Source organism: Ranitomeya imitator, chromosome 10 (genome assembly GCF_032444005.1).
Source record: "Ranitomeya imitator isolate aRanImi1 chromosome 10, aRanImi1.pri, whole genome shotgun sequence".
Lineage (NCBI taxonomy): Eukaryota > Metazoa > Chordata > Amphibia > Anura > Dendrobatidae > Ranitomeya > Ranitomeya imitator.
The window spans coordinates 143,162,058-143,183,462 of NC_091291.1; the positions used below are offsets into that span (position 1 = coordinate 143,162,058).

At 47.7% G+C, this 21,405-nt stretch overlaps 2 protein-coding genes across 4 annotated transcripts in view; one reads left to right on the forward strand and one right to left on the reverse strand.

The window, feature by feature from the left end:
• VSIG2 (V-set and immunoglobulin domain containing 2) overlaps positions 1-15,118 on the forward strand; it is a 47,640-nt gene extending 32,522 nt beyond the window's left edge. Inside the window, exons 4-8 of the mRNA XM_069743038.1 lie at positions 144-351; positions 761-913; positions 2,247-2,366; positions 13,340-13,390; positions 13,610-15,118. Of these exons, the coding sequence (XP_069599139.1) occupies positions 144-351; positions 761-913; positions 2,247-2,366; positions 13,340-13,390; positions 13,610-13,632 (555 nt within the window). The 3' untranslated portion in view covers positions 13,633-15,118. The remainder of the gene's footprint in view (positions 1-143; positions 352-760; positions 914-2,246; positions 2,367-13,339; positions 13,391-13,609) is intronic.
• Positions 15,119-16,566: 1,448 nt separating this feature from the next.
• SPA17 (sperm autoantigenic protein 17) overlaps positions 16,567-21,405 on the reverse strand; it is a 114,858-nt gene continuing 110,019 nt past the window's right edge. For all 3 annotated transcript variants that reach the window (XM_069741631.1, XM_069741630.1, XM_069741629.1), the window contains exon 8: positions 16,567-17,028. The gene's annotated coding sequence lies outside the window, so the exon portion shown is untranslated. The remainder of the gene's footprint in view (positions 17,029-21,405) is intronic.

Here is a 21,405-nt window from a genome sequence, read left to right on the forward strand (position 1 = left end):
TTGTATTGCAGTATTATGTAATATTATGTCCCATGATCACATCTTTCTGTTATTGTACATTTTGTTACATTGTTTCATTATTCTTACCCTCCATTACCTTTCCTTACATTATATTCTTACTGTCCTTCGCTTCTTTTATCCAGATTTATTACTTTTCTGATGGAACGACGTATAAGCTGGGGTCCCAGGCCGACCGCCTGAGTACGGTCCAGAACCCCCCGACCTCAGGGGTGGCCTCCATTCAGCTGACCAATATCGCCTGGTTGGACAATGGCTCTTATATCTGTGAAGTGAATAACCCTCCTGATTTCAGCGGCACCGGAGCCGGGGTCATACAGCTCTCAGTCCTCGGTGAGAGGGTCTCTTCCCTCATTAGATGGTTGTCAGAGCCCCCTTATTACCATCACCAGACAGTGGTGTAAATAGAAGAGGACCACAAAATCAAACCGAGACCCCCATTATGGTGTCAGGGTGTCAGATGTAGACCTGGTGTTTGTTTCCTTCTTTGCTCCTTTCTGAGTGTTTTCCCCTGGGGTGGAAAAGGGGCGGGGGCATAAAATGGGGGCCCAATATTCACCTAGGGTTGTAAAAGGGGTGGGGGCATAAAATGGGGGCCCAATATTCACAGAGGTTGGAAAAGCGGTGGTGGGCATATAATAGGGGTCCCAATATGTATCTGTCTGTATGGACCCTCCTCGGCCCTGCTACATTTGGGGTCGTCCTCTGCAGCACGTGCTAAACTTTCTTTTTTAATTTCCAGTGCCTCCGACTTCTCCTACTTGTCAGTCTAATGGAAATACGTTAACGGGCCAAGATGCCACCCTGACCTGCTCCTCCACTGGTAACCCCCCGCCCGTCTACACATGGTCCAGGGTGGGCACAAAATCTGCGCTGCTGCCAGGAATGATGGAAAGTACGAAGCTTTGAGGGTGATGGTGGAAATATGGGGGGATATTCAGAATGTGCTGATCTTGTGACAGATGACAGACTAGGTTACAAAACTGTTACAGCAGCACAGAGGATTTCAGGAGAGGAGTGTGCTGATCTTGTAGCTTATGGCCTGCACAGAGCAGATCATAGACTGAGTTACATAGAGGAAGTAGCAGGGTTGTTCCAGCAGCACAGAGGATTTTAGGAGATGAGTGTGCTGATCTTGTAGCTTATGGCCTGCACAGAACAGATCAAAGACTGAGTTACATAAAGGAAGTAGCAGTGTTGTTCAAGCCGCACAGAGGATTTCAGGAGAGGAGTGTGCTGATCTTGTAGCTTATGGCCTGCACAGAGCGGATCATAGACTGAGTTACATAGAGGAAGTAGCAGTGTTGTTCAAGCCGCACAGAGGATTTCAGGAGAGGAGTGTGCTGATCTTGTAGCTTATGGACTGCACAGAGCAGATCATAGACTGAGTTACATAGAGGAAGTAGCAGGGTTGTTCCAGCAGCACAGAGGATTTTAGGAGAGGAGTGTGCTGATCTTGTAGCTTATGGACTGCACAGAGCAGATCATAGACTGAGTTACATAGAGGAAGTAGCAGGGTTGTTCCAGCAGCACAGAGGATTTTAGGAGAGGAGTGTGCTGATCTTGTAGCTTATGGACTGCACAGAGCAGATCAAAGACTGAATTACATAGAGGAAGTAGCAGGGTTGTTCCAGCCGCACAGAAGATTTCAGGAGAGGAGTGTGCTGATCTTGTAGCTTATGGACTGCACAGAGCAGATCATAGACTGAGTTACATAGAGGAAGTAGCAGGGTTGTTCCAGCAGCACAGAGGATTTTAGGAGAGGAGTGTGCTGATCTTGTAGCTTATGGACTGCACAGAGCAGATCATAGACTGAGTTACATAGAGGAAGTAGCAGGGTTGTTCCAGCCGCACAGAAGATTTCAGGAGAGGAGTGTGCTGATCTTGTAGCTTATGGACTGCACAGAGCAGATCATAGACTGAGTTACATAGAGGAAGTAGCAGGGTTGTTCCAGCAGCACAGAGGATTTTAGGAGAGGAGTGTGCTGATCTTGTAGCTTATGGACTGCACAGAGCAGATCAAAGACTGAATTACATAGAGGAAGTAGCAGGGTTGTTCCAGCCGCACAGAAGATTTCAGGAGAGGAGTGTGCTGATCTTGTAGCTTATGGACTGCACAGAGCAGATCATAGACTGAGTTACATAGAGGAAGTAGCAGGGTTGTTCCAGCAGCACAGAGGATTTCAGGAGAGGGGCAATTAGCATGGTGTTTGTTTTGTTTTCCGTAGATCAGATAACGGGATCTCTCCTTCTCACTAACCTGTCGGAGCCGATGTCCGGCACTTACCGCTGTACGGCCACCAATGAACTGGGCCAAGCCACATGTCAAGTGACCATATCAGTATCGGGTAATGTCCCTCCGTCCGCTGCACCGACACTGTACCCTGCGCTGTGCGGACCCTCTCTTTATATTCCTATGAAGCAGACAAGAAGGTGGGGGCTCAGTACAGAGGATAGGGGGCCGCACCGAGGCTCTGCTATAAGTAGCATTATTATGTCTGTACAAAGGAAAAGTGATCACAGAATAGAAGATGATGGGGGACTGTGCTGACAACCAGTCACAGAGACAAGGGGACGTCTGCCGGGTTGTCACTCACAGCGTGTCAATATTTACATTCTAATAGAATAGAATTTATTATGTGTCAGTCTGCAGAGGAGGAAAACAATAATGTGACACACAGCGAGCACTGCACAGTACCACTCCTCCTGTATATATACACTGCACAGTACCACTCCTCCTGTATATATACACTGCACAGTACCACTCCTCCTGTATATATACACTGCACAGTACCACCTCTCCTGTATATATACACTGCACAGTACCACTCCTCCTGTATATATACACTGCACAGTACCACTCCTCCTGTATATATACACTGCACAGTACCACCTCTCCTGTATATACACTGCACAGTACCACTCCTCCTGTATATATACACTGCACAGTACCACCTCTCCTGTATATATACACTGCACAGTACCACTCCTCCTGTATATATACACTGCACAGTACCACTCCTCCTGTATATATACACTGCACAGTACCACCTCTCCTGTATATATACACTGCACAGTACCACTCCTCCTGTATATATACACTGCACAGTACCACTCCTCCTGTATATATACACTGCACAGTACCACTCCTCCTGTATATATACACTGCACAGTACCACTCCTCCTGTATATATACACTGCACAGTACCACCTCTCCTGTATATACACACTGCACAGTACCACCTCTCCTGTATATATACACTGCACAGTACCACCTCTCCTGTATATATACACTGCACAGTACCACCTCTCCTGTATATACACACTGCACAGTACCACCTCTCCTGTATATATACACTGCACAGTACCACCTCTCCTGTATATATACACTGCACAGTACCACTCCTCCTGTATATATACACTGCACAGTACCACTCCTCCTGTATATATACACTGCACAGTACCACTCCTCCTGTATATATACACTGCACAGTACCACCTCTCCAGTATATACACACTGCACAGTACCACCTCTCCTGTATATATACACTGCACAGTACCACCTCTCCTGTATATATACACTGCACAGTACCACTCCTCCTGTATATATACACTGCACAGTACCACTCCTCCTGTATATATACACTGCACAGTACCACCTCTCCTGTATATACACACTGCACAGTACCACCTCTCCTGTATATATACACTGCACAGTACCACCTCTCCTGTATATACACACTGCACAGTACCACCTCTCCTGTGTATATACACTGCACAGTACCACTCCTCCTGTATATATACACTGCACAGTACCACCTCTCCTGTATATATACACTGCACAGTACCACTCCTCCTGTATATATACACTGCACAGTACCACTCCTCCTGTATATACACACTGCACAGTACCACCTCTCCTGTATATACACACTGCACAGTAACGATCCTCCTGTATATACACACTGCACAGTACTACCTCTCCTGTATATACACACTGCACAGTACCACCTCTCCTGTATATACACACTGCACAGTACCACCTCTCCTGTATATATACACTGCACAGTACCACCTCTCCTGTATATATACACTGCACAGTACCACTCCTCCTGTATATATACACTGCACAGTACCACCTCTCCTGTATATATACACTGCACAGTAACGATCCTCCTGTATATACACACTGCACAGTACTACCTCTCCTGTATATACACACTGCACAGTACCACCTCTCCTGTATATATACACTGCACAGTACCACCTCTCCTGTATATATACACTGCACAGTACCACTCCTCCTGTATATATACACTGCACAGTACCACCTCTCCTGTATATATACACTGCACAGTAACGATCCTCCTGTATATACACACTGCACAGTACCACCTCTCCTGTATATACACACTGCACAGTACCACCTCTCCTGTATATATACACTGCACAGTACCACTCCTCCTGTATATATACACTGCACAGTACCACTCCTCCTGTATATATACACTGCACAGTACCACTACTCCTGTATATATACACTGCACAGTACCACCTCTCCTGTATATACACACTGCACAGTACCACCTCTCCTGTATATATACCCTGCACAGTACCACCTCTCCTGTATATATACACTGCACAGTACCACCTCTCCTGTATATATACACTGCACAGTACCACCTCTCCTGTATATATACCCTGCACAGTACCACTCCTCCTGTATATATACACTGCACAGTACCACCTCTCCTGTATATATACACTGCACAGTACCACTCCTCCTGTAAATATACACTGCACAGTACCACCTCTCCTGTATATACACACTGCACAGTACCACCTCTCCTGTATATATACCCTGCACAGTACCACCTCTCCTGTATATATACCCTGCACAGTACCACCTCTCCTGTATATATACACTGCACAGTACCACTCCTCCTGTATATATACACTGCACAGTACCACCTCTCCTGTATATATACCCTGCACAGTACCACCTCTCCTGTATATATACACTGCACAGTACCACTCCTCCTGTATATATACACTGCACAGTACCACCCCTCCTGTATATATACACTGCACAGTACCACCTCTCCTGTATATATACCCTGCACAGTACCACCTCTCCTGTATATATACACTGCACAGTACCACCTCTCCTGTATATATACACTGCACAGTACCACCTCTCCTGTATATATACCCTGCACAGTACCACCTCTCCTGTATATATACACTGCACAGTACCACTCCTCCTATATATATATATACACTGCACAGTACCACTCCTCCTGTATATATACACTGCACAGTACCACCTCTCCTGTATATATACCCTCCACAGTACCACCTCTCCTGTATATACACACTGCACAGTACCACTCCTCCTATATATACACTGCACAGTACCACTCCTCCTATATATACCCTGCACAGTACCACCTCTCCTGTATATATACACTGCACAGTACCACTCCTCCTGTATATATACACTGCACAGTACCACCTCTCCTGTATATATACCCTGCACAGTACCACCTCTCCTGTATATATACCCTGCACAGTACCACCTCTCCTGTATATATACACTGCACAGTACCACTCCTCCTGTATATATACACTGCACAGTACCACCCCTCCTGTATATATACACTGCACAGTACCACCTCTCCTGTATATATACCCTGCACAGTACCACCTCTCCTGTATATATACACTGCACAGTACCACCTCTCCTGTATATATACACTGCACAGTACCACCTCTCCTGTATATATACCCTGCACAGTACCACCTCTCCTGTATATATACACTGCACAGTACCACTCCTCCTATATATATACACTGCACAGTACCACTCCTCCTGTATATATACACTGCACAGTACCACCTCTCCTGTATATATACCCTCCACAGTACCACCTCTCCTGTATATACACACTGCACAGTACCACTCCTCCTATATATACACTGCACAGTACCACTCCTCCTATATATACACTGCACAGTACCACCTCTCCTGTATATATACCCTCCACAGTACCACCTCTCCTGTATATATATACACTGCACAGTACCACCTCTCCTGTATATACACACTGCACAGTACCACCTCTCCTGTATATATACCCTGCACAGTACCACCTCTCCTGTATATATACCCTGCACAGTACCACCTCTCCTGTATATATACACTGCACAGTACCACCTCTCCTGTATATATACCCTGCACAGTACCACTCCTCCTGTATATATACACTGCACAGTACCACCTCTCCTGTATATATACACTGCACAGTACCACTCCTCCTGTATATATACACTGCACAGTACCACCTCTCCTGTATATATACCCTGCACAGTACCACTCCTCCTGTATATATACACTGCACAGTACCACCTCTCCTGTATATATACACTGCACAGTACCACTCCTCCTGTATATATACACTGCACAGTAACGATCCTCCTGTATATACACACTGCACAGTACTACCTCTCCTGTATATATACACTGCACAGTACCACCTCTCCTGTATATACACACTGCACAGTACCACCTCTCCTGTATATATACACTGCACAGTACCACTCCTCCTGTATATATACACTGCACAGTACCACTCCTCCTGTATATATACACTGCACAGTACCACTACTCCTGTATATATACACTGCACAGTACCACCTCTCCTGTATATACACACTGCACAGTACCACCTCTCCTGTATATACACACTGCACAGTACCACTCCTCCTGTATATATACACTGCACAGTACCACCTCTCCTGTATATATACCCTGCACAGTACCACCTCTCCTGTATATATACCCTGCACAGTACCACCTCTCCTGTATATATACACTGCACAGTACCACTCCTCCTGTATATATACACTGCACAGTACCACCTCTCCTGTATATATACCCTGCACAGTACCACCTCTCCTGTATATATACACTGCACAGTACCACCTCTCCTGTATATGTACACTGCACAGTACCACCTCTCCTGTATATATACCCTGCACAGTACCACCTCTCCTGTATATATACACTGCACAGTACCACTCCTCCTATATATATACACTGCACAGTACCACTCCTCCTGTATATATACACTGCACAGTACCACCTCTCCTGTATATATACCCTCCACAGTACCACCTCTCCTGTATATACACACTGCACAGTACCACTCCTCCTATATATACACTGCACAGTACCACTCCTCCTATATATACACTGCACAGTACCACCTCTCCTGTATATACACACTGAACAGTACCACCTCTCCTGTATATACACACTGCACAGTACCACCTCTCCTGTATATATACCCTGCACAGTACCACCTCTCCTGTATATATACCCTGCACAGTACCACCTCTCCTGTATATATACACTGCACAGTACCACTCCTCCTGTATATATACACTGCACAGTACCACCTCTCCTGTATATATACCCTGCACAGTACCACCTCTCCTGTATATATACCCTGCACAGTACCACCTCTCCTGTATATATACACTGCACAGTACCACTCCTCCTGTATATATACACTGCACAGTACCACCCCTCCTGTATATATACCCTGCACAGTACCACCTCTCCTGTATATATACCCTGCACAGTACCACCTCTCCTGTATATATACACTGCACAGTACCACTCCTCCTGTATATATACACTGCACAGTACCACCTCTCCTGTATATATACCCTGCACAGTACCACCTCTCCTGTATATATACCCTGCACAGTACCACCTCTCCTGTATATATACACTGCACAGTACCACCTCTCCTGTATATATACACTGCACAGTACCACCTCTCCTGTATATATACCCTGCACAGTACCACCTCTCCTGTATATATACACTGCACAGTACCACTCCTCCTATATATATACACTGCACAGTACCACTCCTCCTGTATATATACACTGCACAGTACCACCTCTCCTGTATATATACCCTCCACAGTACCACCTCTCCTGTATATACACACTGCACAGTACCACTCCTCCTATATATACACTGCACAGTACCACTCCTCCTGTATATATACACTGCACAGTACCACTCCTCCTGTATATATACACTGCACAGTACCACCTCTCCTGTATATATACCCTCCACAGTACCACCTCTCCTGTATATACACACTGCACAGTACCACTCCTCCTATATATACACTGCACAGTACCACCTCTCCTGTCTATATACCCTCCACAGTACCACCTCTCCTGTATATATATACACTGCACAGTACCACCTCTCCTGTATATACACACTGCACAGTACCACCTCTCATGTATATATACCCTGCACAGTACCACCTCTCCTGTATATATACCCTGCACAGTACCACCTCTCCTGTATATATACACTGCACAGTACCACCTCTCCTGTATATACACACTGCACAGTACCACCTCTCCTGTATATATACCCTGCACAGTACCACCTCTCCTGTATATATACCCTGCACAGTACCACCTCTCCTGTATATATACACTGCACAGTACCACCTCTCCTGTATATACACACTGAACAGTACCACCTCTCCTGTATATACACACTGAACAGTACCACCTCTCCTGTATATATACACTGCACAGTACCTCTCCTGTATATATACCCTGCACAGTACCACCTCTCCTGTATATATACCCTGCACAGTACCACTCCTCCTGTATATATACACTGCACAGTACCACCTCTCCTGTATATATACCCTGCACAGTACCACTCCTCCTGTATATATACACTGCACAGTACCACTCCTCCTGTATATATACACTGCACAGTACCACTCCTCCTGTATATATACACTGCACAGTACTACTCCTCCTATATATACACTGCACAGTACCACCTCTCCTGTATATATACACTGCACAGTACCACTCCTCCTGTATATATACACTGCACAGTACCACCTCTCCTGTATATATACACTGCACAGTACCACCTCTCCTGTATATATACAATGCACAGTACCACTCCTCCTGTATATATACACTGCACAGTACCACCTCTCCTGTATATATACACTGCACAGTACCACCTCTCCTGTATATATACACTGCACAGTACCACCTCTCCTGTATATATACACTGCACAGTACCACCTCTCCTGTAAATATACACACTGCACAGTACCACCTCTCCTGTATATATACACTGCACAGTACCACCTCTCCTGTATATATACCCTGCACAGTACCACTCCTCCTGTATATATACACTGCACAGTACCACCTCTCCTGTATATATACACTGCACAGTACCACTCCTCCTGTATATATACACTGCACAGTACCACCTCTCCTGTATATATACACTGCACAGTACCGCTCCTCCTGTATATATACACTGCACAGTACCACCTCTCCTGTATATATACCCTGCACAGTACCACTCCTCCTATATATACACTGCACAGTACCGCTCCTCCTGTATATATACACTGCACAGTACTACCTCTCCTGTATATATACACTGCACAGTACCACCTCTCCTGTATATATACACTGCACAGTACCACTCCTCCTGTATATATACACTGCACAGTACCACTCCTCCTGTATATATACACTGCACAGTACCACCTCTCCTGTATATATACCCTGCACAGTACCACCTCTCCTGTATATATACACACTGCACAGTACCACTCCTCCTGTATATATACACTGCACAGTACCACCTCTCCTGTGTATACCCTGCACAGTACCACCCCTCCTGTATATATACACTGCACAGTACCACCTCTCCTGTATATACACACTGCACAGTACCGCTCCTCCTGTATATATACACTGCACAGTACCACCTCTCCTGTATATACACACTGCACAGTACCACCTCTCCTGTATATATACACACTGCACAGTACCACCTCTCCTGTGTATACCCTGCACAGTACCACCCCTCCTGTATATATACACTGCACAGTACCACCTCTCCTGTATATATACACTGCACAGTACCACCTCTCCTGTATATACACACTGCACAGTACCACCTCTCCTGTATATATACACACTGCACAGTACCACCTCTCCTGTGTATACCCTGCACAGTACCACCCCTTCTGTATATATACACTACATAGTACCACCTCTCCTGTATATACACACTGCACAGTACCGCTCCTCCTGTATATATACACTGCACAGTACCACCTCTCCTGTATATATACACTGCACAGTACCACCTCTCCTGTATATACACACTGCACAGTACCACCTCTCCTGTATATATACACTGCACAGTACCACTCCTCCTGTATATATACACTGCACAGTACCACCTCTCCTTTATATACACACTGCACAGTACCACTCCTCCTATATATACACTGCACAGTACCGCTCCTCCTGTATATATACACTGCACAGTACCGCTCCTCCTGTATATATACTCTGCACAGTACCACCTCTCCTGTATATACACATTGCACAGTACCACCTCTCCTGTATATATACACTGCACAGTACCACTCCTCCTGTATATATACACTGCACAGTACCACCTCTCCTGTATATATACACTGCACAGTACCACTCCTCCTGTATATATACACTGCACAGTACCACCTCTCCTGTATATATACCCTGCACAGTACCACTCCTCCTATATATACACTGCACTGTACCACCTCTCCTGTATATATACACTGCACAGTACCACCTCTCCTGTATATATACACACTGCACAGTACCAGTCCTCCTGTATATATACACACTGCACAGTACCACCTCTCCTGTATATATATACACTGCACAGTACCACCTCTCCTGTATATATACACTGCACAGTACCACTCCTCCTGTATATATACACTGCACAGTACCACCTCTCCTGTATATATACACTGCACAGTACCACTCCTCCTGTATATATACACTGCACAGTACCACTCCTCCTGTATATACACACTGCACAGTACCACCTCTCCTGTATATATACACTGCACAGTACCACTCCTCCTGTATATATACACTGCACAGTACCTCTCCTGTATATATACACTGCACAGTACCACTCCTCCTGTATATATACACTGCACAGTACCTCTCCTGTATATATACACTGCACAGTACCACTCCTCCTGTATATACACTGCACAGTACCGCTCCTCCTGTATATATACACTGCACAGTACTACCTCTCCTGTATATATACACTGCACAGTACCACCTCTCCTGTATATATACACTGCACAGTACCACTCCTCCTGTATATATACACTGCACAGTACCACTCCTCCTGTATATATACACTGCACAGTACCACCTCTCCTGTATATATACCCTGCACAGTACCACCTCTCCTGTATATATACACACTGCACAGTACCACTCCTCCTGTATATATACACTGCACAGTACCACCTCTCCTGTGTATACCCTGCACAGTACCACCCCTCCTGTATATATACACTGCACAGTACCACCTCTCCTGTATATACACACTGCACAGTACCGCTCCTCCTGTATATATACACTGCACAGTACCACCTCTCCTGTATATACACACTGCACAGTACCACCTCTCCTGTATATATACACACTGCACAGTACCACCTCTCCTGTGTATACCCTGCACAGTACCACCCCTCCTGTATATATACACTGCACAGTACCACCTCTCCTGTATATATACACTGCACAGTACCACCTCTCCTGTATATACACACTGCACAGTACCACCTCTCCTGTATATATACACACTGCACAGTACCACCTCTCCTGTGTATACCCTGCACAGTACCACCCCTTCTGTATATATACACTACATAGTACCACCTCTCCTGTATATACACACTGCACAGTACCGCTCCTCCTGTATATATACACTGCACAGTACCACCTCTCCTGTATATATACACTGCACAGTACCACCTCTCCTGTATATACACACTGCACAGTACCACCTCTCCTGTATATATACACTGCACAGTACCACTCCTCCTGTATATATACACTGCACAGTACCACCTCTCCTTTATATACACACTGCACAGTACCACTCCTCCTATATATACACTGCACAGTACCGCTCCTCCTGTATATATACACTGCACAGTACCGCTCCTCCTGTATATATACTCTGCACAGTACCACCTCTCCTGTATATACACATTGCACAGTACCACCTCTCCTGTATATATACACTGCACAGTACCACTCCTCCTGTATATATACACTGCACAGTACCACCTCTCCTGTATATATACACTGCACAGTACCACTCCTCCTGTATATATACACTGCACAGTACCACCTCTCCTGTATATATACCCTGCACAGTACCACTCCTCCTATATATACACTGCACTGTACCACCTCTCCTGTATATATACACTGCACAGTACCACCTCTCCTGTATATATACACACTGCACAGTACCAGTCCTCCTGTATATATACACACTGCACAGTACCACCTCTCCTGTATATATATACACTGCACAGTACCACCTCTCCTGTATATATACACTGCACAGTACCACTCCTCCTGTATATATACACTGCACAGTACCACCTCTCCTGTATATATACACTGCACAGTACCACTCCTCCTGTATATATACACTGCACAGTACCACTCCTCCTGTATATACACACTGCACAGTACCACCTCTCCTGTATATATACACTGCACAGTACCACTCCTCCTGTATATATACACTGCACAGTACCTCTCCTGTATATATACACTGCACAGTACCACTCCTCCTGTATATATACACTGCACAGTACCTCTCCTGTATATATACACTGCACAGTACCACTCCTCCTGTATATACACTGCACAGTACCACTCCTCCTGTATATATACCCTGCACAGTACCACTCCTCCTATATATACACTGCACTGTACCACCTCTCCTGTATATATACACTGCACTGTACTGTACCACCTCTCCTGTATATATACACTGCACAGTACCAGTCCTCCTGTATATACACACTGCACAGTACCACCTCTCCTGTATATATACACTGCACAGTACCAGTCCTCCTGTATACATACACTGTACAGTGCCCCTCCTGTATATATACACTGTACAGTGCCCCTCCTGTATATATACACTGTACAGTGCCCCTCCTGTATATATACACTGTACAGTGCCACTTCTTGTGGACAGCAGTAAGCTCCGCAGCTCATCGTCTTCCCTCTCATTTTGTTTTGCAGGCATTGGTGCAGCCGGGGCGGTGGCGGGCGCTGTGATCGGGGTTCTCCTGGCACTGATCCTGATCGCTGCCATTGTATTTTATTTGCTCTGTTACAGGAAGAAAAAACAAAAGAACAAAAATCGTGATCACCCCGGAAATGAGATCAGGTTTGTGTTGGTAACGGGCGTCGTTCAGGGGTCACATCTGGGGTCCTCTGCTGTTATGTATCTTCTGGACATATCCGTGTCCGGGAAAGTTGGGTGACAGTCAATATGGAGGACTACAATCGGCCCTCGTTCTGCTCCCTATAAGAGCTTGTGCCCAGTTTTCCGCACACTCGCGCTGATTTCCGGGTGCGGTGTGATAACGGTTTCTCCTTCCCCCAGGGAAGACGCAGTATCTCCAATGATGAGTGACGAGCAGAGGGGGTCGAGGATCCCGCAGAATTCCCGAGGATCCCGAGACGGAAGCGAGACGCGGGTCGTGTAACGTGCAAGTGATGTGAGAAGACGAGGAAAAGGGCAGAAATCGGACAGAACCGCTACATGATCCCCAAAACCTGTGTGCAAAGATGGTGATGATCCGCCTCGCGGGTCACAGATAGGCCCTGTTCACACTGAATGCAAAAACGCAGATTACAGGAGGTCACATTGTCTTCAGGTTTACATGGAGGCTGTGAAGGCCGATTTGCCCACAGAGCTCACAATCACTGGACACATCGTCACTGTACTCCGGATAATCGGACCGTCAGAGACATGAGGCTGCTGAAAAGGAGGGGGTAGGAAACTATGAGATCATTGCGCCCATGAGGCACCTCTGACAGAGCAGAGAAAGAGATGGCAAAAGTAATTGCCCCTCCAACTCACGGTCTGGTCATGAAGTCCCTTATCAGTATACATGCCCGATTTGGGAGGTGCAGCCCAAACGTCAAGTACTCTGCCCCCATCACAACTAGAAGATTCACCACCAGTGCGGCACATCCAGGGACCCACTCACAACCACAGCGCCTCATTCACTGGGCTCTGTCTGCAGCCATAGTGCTCCCTCCACAGCCCTGTTACCACAACCAGAGCGCTTACACCTCGGCCACGACCACGGCACCTACACCTCGACCACAGCGCCTATGCTTCGACCACGGCACCTACACCTCGACCACAGCGCCTACACCTCGACCATGGCGCCTCAGCTGCGACCACAGCGGGGCCTCCACCTCAGCCGCAACCACGGCATCTCCACCTCAGCAGCGACCACAGCGTATACACCTTGACCATGACGCCTCCACATTGACGCCTAAACCTCGACTGCAACCACGGCACCTCAGCCGCAAACACGACGCCTCAGTCGTGACCATGGTGCCTCCATCTCAGCCACGATCACAGCGCCTCCACCCCAACTATGACCACAGCGTCTCAACCCCAACCACAGCGTCTCAACCCCAGCCACAACCACAGCGTCTCCACCCCAACCATGACCACAGCATCTCCACCCCATGACCACAGCGTCTCTACCCCAACCATGACCACAGCGTCTCCACCCCAGCCACAACCACAGGTCTCCACCCCAGCCATGACCACAGCGTCTCCACCCCATGACCACGTCTCCACCCCAACCATGACCACAGTGTCTCCACCCCAGCCACAACCACAGCGTCTTCACCCCAACCATGACCACAGCTTCTCCACCTCAGCCATGACTACAGCGTCTCCACCCCAACCATGACCACAGCGTCTCCACCCCAGCCACGACCACAGCGTCTTCACCCCAACCATGACCACAGCTTCTCCACCTCAGCCATGAATACAGCGTCTCCACCCCAACCATGACCACAGCGTCTCCACCCCAACCATGACCACAGCGTCTCCACCCCAGCCACAACCACAGGTCTCCACCCCAGCCATGACCACAGCGTCTCCACCCCATGACCACGTCTCCACCCCAACCATGACCACAGTGTCTCCACCCCAGCCATAACCACAGCGTCTTCACCCCAACCATGACCACAGCTTCTCCACCTCAGCCATGACTACAGCGTCTCCACCCCAACCATGACCACAGCGTCTCCACCCCAGCCACGACCACAGCGTCTTCACCCCAACCATGACCACAGCTTCTCCACCTCAGCCATGAATACAGCGTCTCCACCCCAACCATGACCACAGCGTCTCCACCCCAGCCACAACCACAGCGTCTCCACCCCAGCCACGACCACAGCGTCTCCACCTCAGCCACGACCACAGCGTCTCCACCCCAACCATGACCACAGCGTCTCCACCCCAACCATGACTACAGCGTCTCCACCCCAACCATGACCACAGCATCTCCACCCCAACCATGACCACAGCATCTCCACCTCAGCCATGACCACAGCGTCTCCACCCCAGCCACAACCACAGGTCTCCACCCCAGCAATGACCACAGCGTCTCCACCCCATGACCACGTCTCCACCCCAACCATGACCACAGTGTCTCCACCCAAGCCACAACCACAGCTTCTCCACCTCAGCCATGACTACAGCGTCTCCACCCCAACCATGACCACAGCGTCTCCACCCCAGCCACGACCACAGCGTCTTCACCCCAACCATGACCACAGCTTCTCCACCTCAGCCATGAATACAGCGTCTCCACCCCAACCATGACCACAGCGTCTCCACCCCAGCCACAACCACAGCGTCTCCACCCCAGCCACGACCACAGCGTCTCCACCCCAACCATGACCACAGCGTCTTCACCCCAACTATGACCACAGCGTCTCCACCCCAACTATGACCACAGCGTCTCCACCCCAGCCAAGACCACAGTGTCTTCTCCACATTCACAACCATAGTGTGACATAAAGCCTCCTCCACAACCTCACCCATTGTATGTGACTTTCCTGCCCCGAGACTTGTGATGGTTTTCAGGCTTGTGAAGATAATCTCTTTGATTAATATGTGAGACAATCGAGGTCCGGGCCGGGTCTCTTATTCTCCTGGATGAAGGTGAAGAGCGGATGCTGCGGTTTCTTTTTCGCTTGTTCCAGATCTCTGTGAATCCGCTTTGAGCGGTGATGGTGGATCCATACACAATGTATCATATAATCTATACCTAATATCTTCTGTATCACTGCTCCGCTCCCCACAAATAAAAAAAAATAAGTTCCCAGAATTGTCCTCGTCTCTGCTCTATTTCACATTATGCCCCATGCTCCACTCACACCCAGAGCTGCATCAAGCTGCATCCACAGTTCTACTGTTATTAGATATTACGTCTTGTACTCGAGTCACATCTAGAATTCTCAGTAGCATATACTCCATTCACAACCGAAGCTGCATCACATTGCAAAACATAGGAGAAGAGAAGATTACACCATTTTAGATTTTATTCTAATTTTCTCTTTCAAGTTGAGAAAAACAAGACAACAAAATACATGATTATCGAGCGGGGGTCACACAGGGATGGGGGAGGGGTAATTGTAGATTTCTTTATTGCAGCTTGAGATGGAAGAAGATTCATCAATAAAGGACATTCTGTGTTGTAGGAGGAGCATGCAAGAGAGGAGCAAGAGAGCACAGGGCGCACCATGCCACGACCAATAGTGACAGATTGTTTATGCTTTTTTTCCGTGAGAAATAAAAACCAAGATGAACAGAAGTCAAGAAACACAAAAGGGAAGCAACATACACAATCTTCCAGTGACCCGAGGGTGGGCAGCCGCTCCTCAGGAGAGGGGCTTACAGGAGGTCACCTAGTCGGTGGTGAAAGGTTCACCTCACTGTACAGATAGTTCTTGCTTGTGGCCCAAGTTGTGTCTTTATCAGATCATCTACAAATGCAAAAAAAACAATTTATGGAAAATAATTAATTCCTTTAAGAGTTTAGAGTCATTCCCCATAAAAATCTTACCATGTATCTCTGTATACAGGAAGCTCCCCCTAGTGGTGGTTGCAGACAGGATCTTATCATGTATCTCTGTATACAGGGAGCTCCCCCTAGTGGTGACTGCAGACAGGATCTTATCATGTATCTCTGTATACAGGAAGCTCCCCCTAGTGGTGGCTGCAGACAGGATCTTATCATGTATCTCTGTATACAGGGAGCCCCCCTAGTGGTGACTGCAGACAGGATCTTATCATGTATCTCTGTATACAGGAAGCTCCCCCTAGTGGTGGCTGCAGACAGGATCTTATCATGTATCTCTGTATACAGGGAGATCCCCCTAGTGGTGGCTGCAGACAGGATCTTATCATGTATCTCTGTATACAGGGAGATCCCCCTAGTGGTGGTTGCAGACAGGATCTTATCATGTATCTCTGTATACAGGGAGCTCCCTCTAGTGGTAGCTGCAGACAGGATCTTATCATGTATCTCTGTATACAGGGAGCTCCCCCTAGTGGTGACTGCAGACAGGATCTTATCATGTATCTCTGTATACAGGGAGCTCCCCCTAGTGGTGACTGCAAACAGGATCTTATCATGTATCTCTGTATACAGGGAGCTCCCCCTAGTGGTGACTGCAGACAGGATCTTATCATGTATCTCTGTATACAGGGAGCTCCCCCTAGTGGTGACTGCAAACAGGATCTTATCATGCATCTCTGTATACAGGGAGCTCCCCCTAGTGGTGACTGCAGACAGGATCTCATCATGTATCTCTGTATACAGGGAGCTCCCCCTAGTGGTGACTGCAGACGGGATCTCATCATGTATCTCTGTATACAGGGAGCTCCCTCTAGTGGTAGCTGCAGACAGGATCTCATGTATCTCTGTATACAAGGAGCTCCCCCTAGTGGTGGCTGCAGACAGGATCTTATGTATCTCTGTATACAGGGAGCTCCCCCTAGTGGTGGCTGCAGACAGGATCTCATCATGTATCTCTGTATACAGGCAGCTCCCCCTAGTGGTGGCTGCAGACAGGATCTTATCATGTATCTCTGTATACAGGGAGCTCCCCCTAGTGGTGGCTGCAGACAGGATCTCATCATGTATCTCTGTATACAGGGAGCTCCCCCTAGTGGTGACTGCAGACAGGATCTTATCATGTATCTCTGTATACAGGGAGATCCCCCTAGTGGTGGCTGCAGACAGGATCTTATCATGTATCTCTGTATACAGGGAGATCCCCTTAGTGGTGGCTGCAGACAGGATCTCATCATTTATCTCTGTATACAGGGAGCTCCCTCTAGTGGTGACTGCAGACAGGATCTCATCATGTATCTCTGTATACAGGGAGCTCCCCCTAGTGGTGACTGCAGACAGGATCTTATCATGTATCTCTGTATACAGGGAGCTCCCCCTAGTGGTGACTGCAGACAGGATCTCATCATGTATCTCTGTATACAGGGAGCTCCCTCTAGTGGTGACTGCAGACAGGATCTTATCGTGTATCTCTGTATACAGGGAACTCCCCCTAGTGGTGGCTGCAGACAGGATCTTATCATGTATCTCTGTATACAGGGAGCTCCCCCTAGTGGTGGCTGCAGACAGGATCTTATCATGTATCTCTGTATACAGGGAGCTCCCCCTAGTGGTGACTGCAGACAGCATCTTATCGTGTATCTCTGTATACAGGGAGCTCCCTCTAGTGGTGACTGCAGACAGGATCTTATCGTGTATCTGTATACAGGGAACTCCCCCTAGTGGTGGCTGCAGACAGGATCTTATCATGTATCTCTGTATACAGGGAGCTCCCCCTAGTGGTGGCTGCAGACAGGATCTTATCATGTATCTCTGTATACAGGGAGCTCCCCCTAGTGGTGACTGCAGACAGCATCTTATCATGTATCTCTGTATACAGGGAGCTCCCCCTAGTGGTGGCTGCAGACAGGATCTTATCATGTATCTTTGTATACAGGGAGCTCCCCCTAGTGGTGGCTGCAGACAGGATCTTATCATGTATCTCTGTATACAGGGAGCTCCCCCTAGTCATGACTGCAGACAGGATCTTATGTATCTCTGTATACAGGGAGCTCCCCCTAGTGGTGACTGCAGACAGAATTTTATCATGTATCTCTGTATACAGGGACCGCCCCCTAGTGGTGACTGCAGACAGGATCTTATCATGTATCTCTGTATACAGGGAGCTCCCCCTAGTCGTGACTGCAGACAGGATCTTATGTATCTCTGTATACAGGGAGCTCCCCCTAGTGGTGACTGCAGACAGGATCTTATGTATCTCTGTATACAGGGAGCTCCCCCTAGTGGTGGCTGCAGACAGGATCTTATCATGTATCTTTGTATACAGGGAGCTCCCCCTAGTGGTGGCTGCAGACAGGATCTTATCATGTATCTCTGTATACAGGGAGCTCCCCCTAGTGGTGACTGCAGACAGGATCTTATCATGTATCTCTGTATACAGGGAGCTCCCCCTAGTGGTGACTGCAGACAGAATTTTATCATGTATCTCTGTATACAGGGAACGCCCCCTAGTGGTGACTGCAGACAGGATCTTATCATGTATCTCTGTATACAGGGAGCTCCCCCTAGTCGTGACTGCAGACAGGATATTATCGTGTATCTCTGTATACAGGGAACTCCCCCTAGTGGTGGCTGCAGACAGGATCTTATCATGTATCTCTGTATACAGGGAGCTCCCCCTAGTGGTGGCTGCAGACAGGATCTTATCATGTATCTCTGTATACAGGGAGCTCCCCCTAGTGGTGACTGCAGACAGCATCTTATCGTGTATCTCTGTATACAGGGAGCTCCCTCTAGTGGTGACTGCAGACAGGATCTTATCGTGTATCTCTGTATACAGGGAACTCCCCCTAGTGGTGGCTGCAGACAGGATCTTATCATGTATCTCTGTATACAGGGAGCTCCCCCTAGTGGTGGCTGCAGACAGGATCTTATCATGTATCTCTGTATACAGGGAGCTCCCCCTAGTGGTGACTGCAGACAGCATCTTATCATGTATCTCTGTATACAGGGAGCTCCCCCTAGTGGTGGCTGCAGACAGGATCTTATCATGTATCTTTGTATACAGGGAGCTCCCCCTAGTGGTGGCTGCAGACAGGATCTTATCATGTATCTCTGTATACAGGGAGCTCCCCCTAGTCATGACTGCAGACAGGATCTTATGTATCTCTGTATACAGGGAGCTCCCCCTAGTGGTGACTGCAGACAGAATTTTATCATGTATCTCTGTATACAGGGACCGCCCCCTAGTGGTGACTGCAGACAGGATCTTATCATGTATCTCTGTATACAGGGAGCTCCCCCTAGTCGTGACTGCAGACAGGATCTTATGTATCTCTGTATACAGGGAGCTCCCCCTAGTGGTGACTGCAGACAGGATCTTATGTATCTCTGTATACAGGGAGCTCCCCCTAGTGGTGGCTGCAGACAGGATCTTATCATGTATCTTTGTATACAGGGAGCTCCCCCTAGTGGTGGCTGCAGACAGGATCTTATCATGTATCTCTGTATACAGGGAGCTCCCCCTAGTGGTGACTGCAGACAGGATCTTATCATGTATCTCTGTATACAGGGAGCTCCCCCTAGTGGTGACTGCAGACAGAATTTTATCATGTATCTCTGTATACAGGGAACGCCCCCTAGTGGTGACTGCAGACAGGATCTTATCATGTATCTCTGTATACAGGGAGCTCCCCCTAGTCGTGACTGCAGACAGGATATTATGTATCTCTGTATACAGGGAGCTCCCCCTAGTGGTGACTGCAGACAGGATCTTATGTATCTCTGTATACAGGGAGCTCCCCCTAGTGGTGGCTGCAGACAGGATCTTATCATGTATCTCTGTATACAGGGAGCTCCCCCTAGTCGTGACTGCAGACAGGATCTTATGTATCTCTGTATACAGGGAGCTCCCCCTAGTGGTGACTGCAGACAGGATCTTATCATGTATCTCTATATACAGGGAATGCCCCCTAGTGGTGACTGCAGACAGGATCTTATGTATCTCTGTATACTGGGAGCTCCCCCTAGTGGTGACTGCAGACAGGATCTTCTCATGTATCTCTGTATACAGGGAACGCCCCCTAGTGGTGACTGCAGACAGGATCTTATGTATCTCTGTATACTGGGAGCTCCCCCTAGTGGTGACTGCAGACAGGATCTTATGTATCTCTGTCACGATATGGTATGAAATATCATATAAGTAGTTTCTCTTGTTAGCAGGCTGCAGGCTAAAAAGCCCCCTTCCCTTTCACTCAGCCAAGAGCTGCCTTGCCAATGTACATGG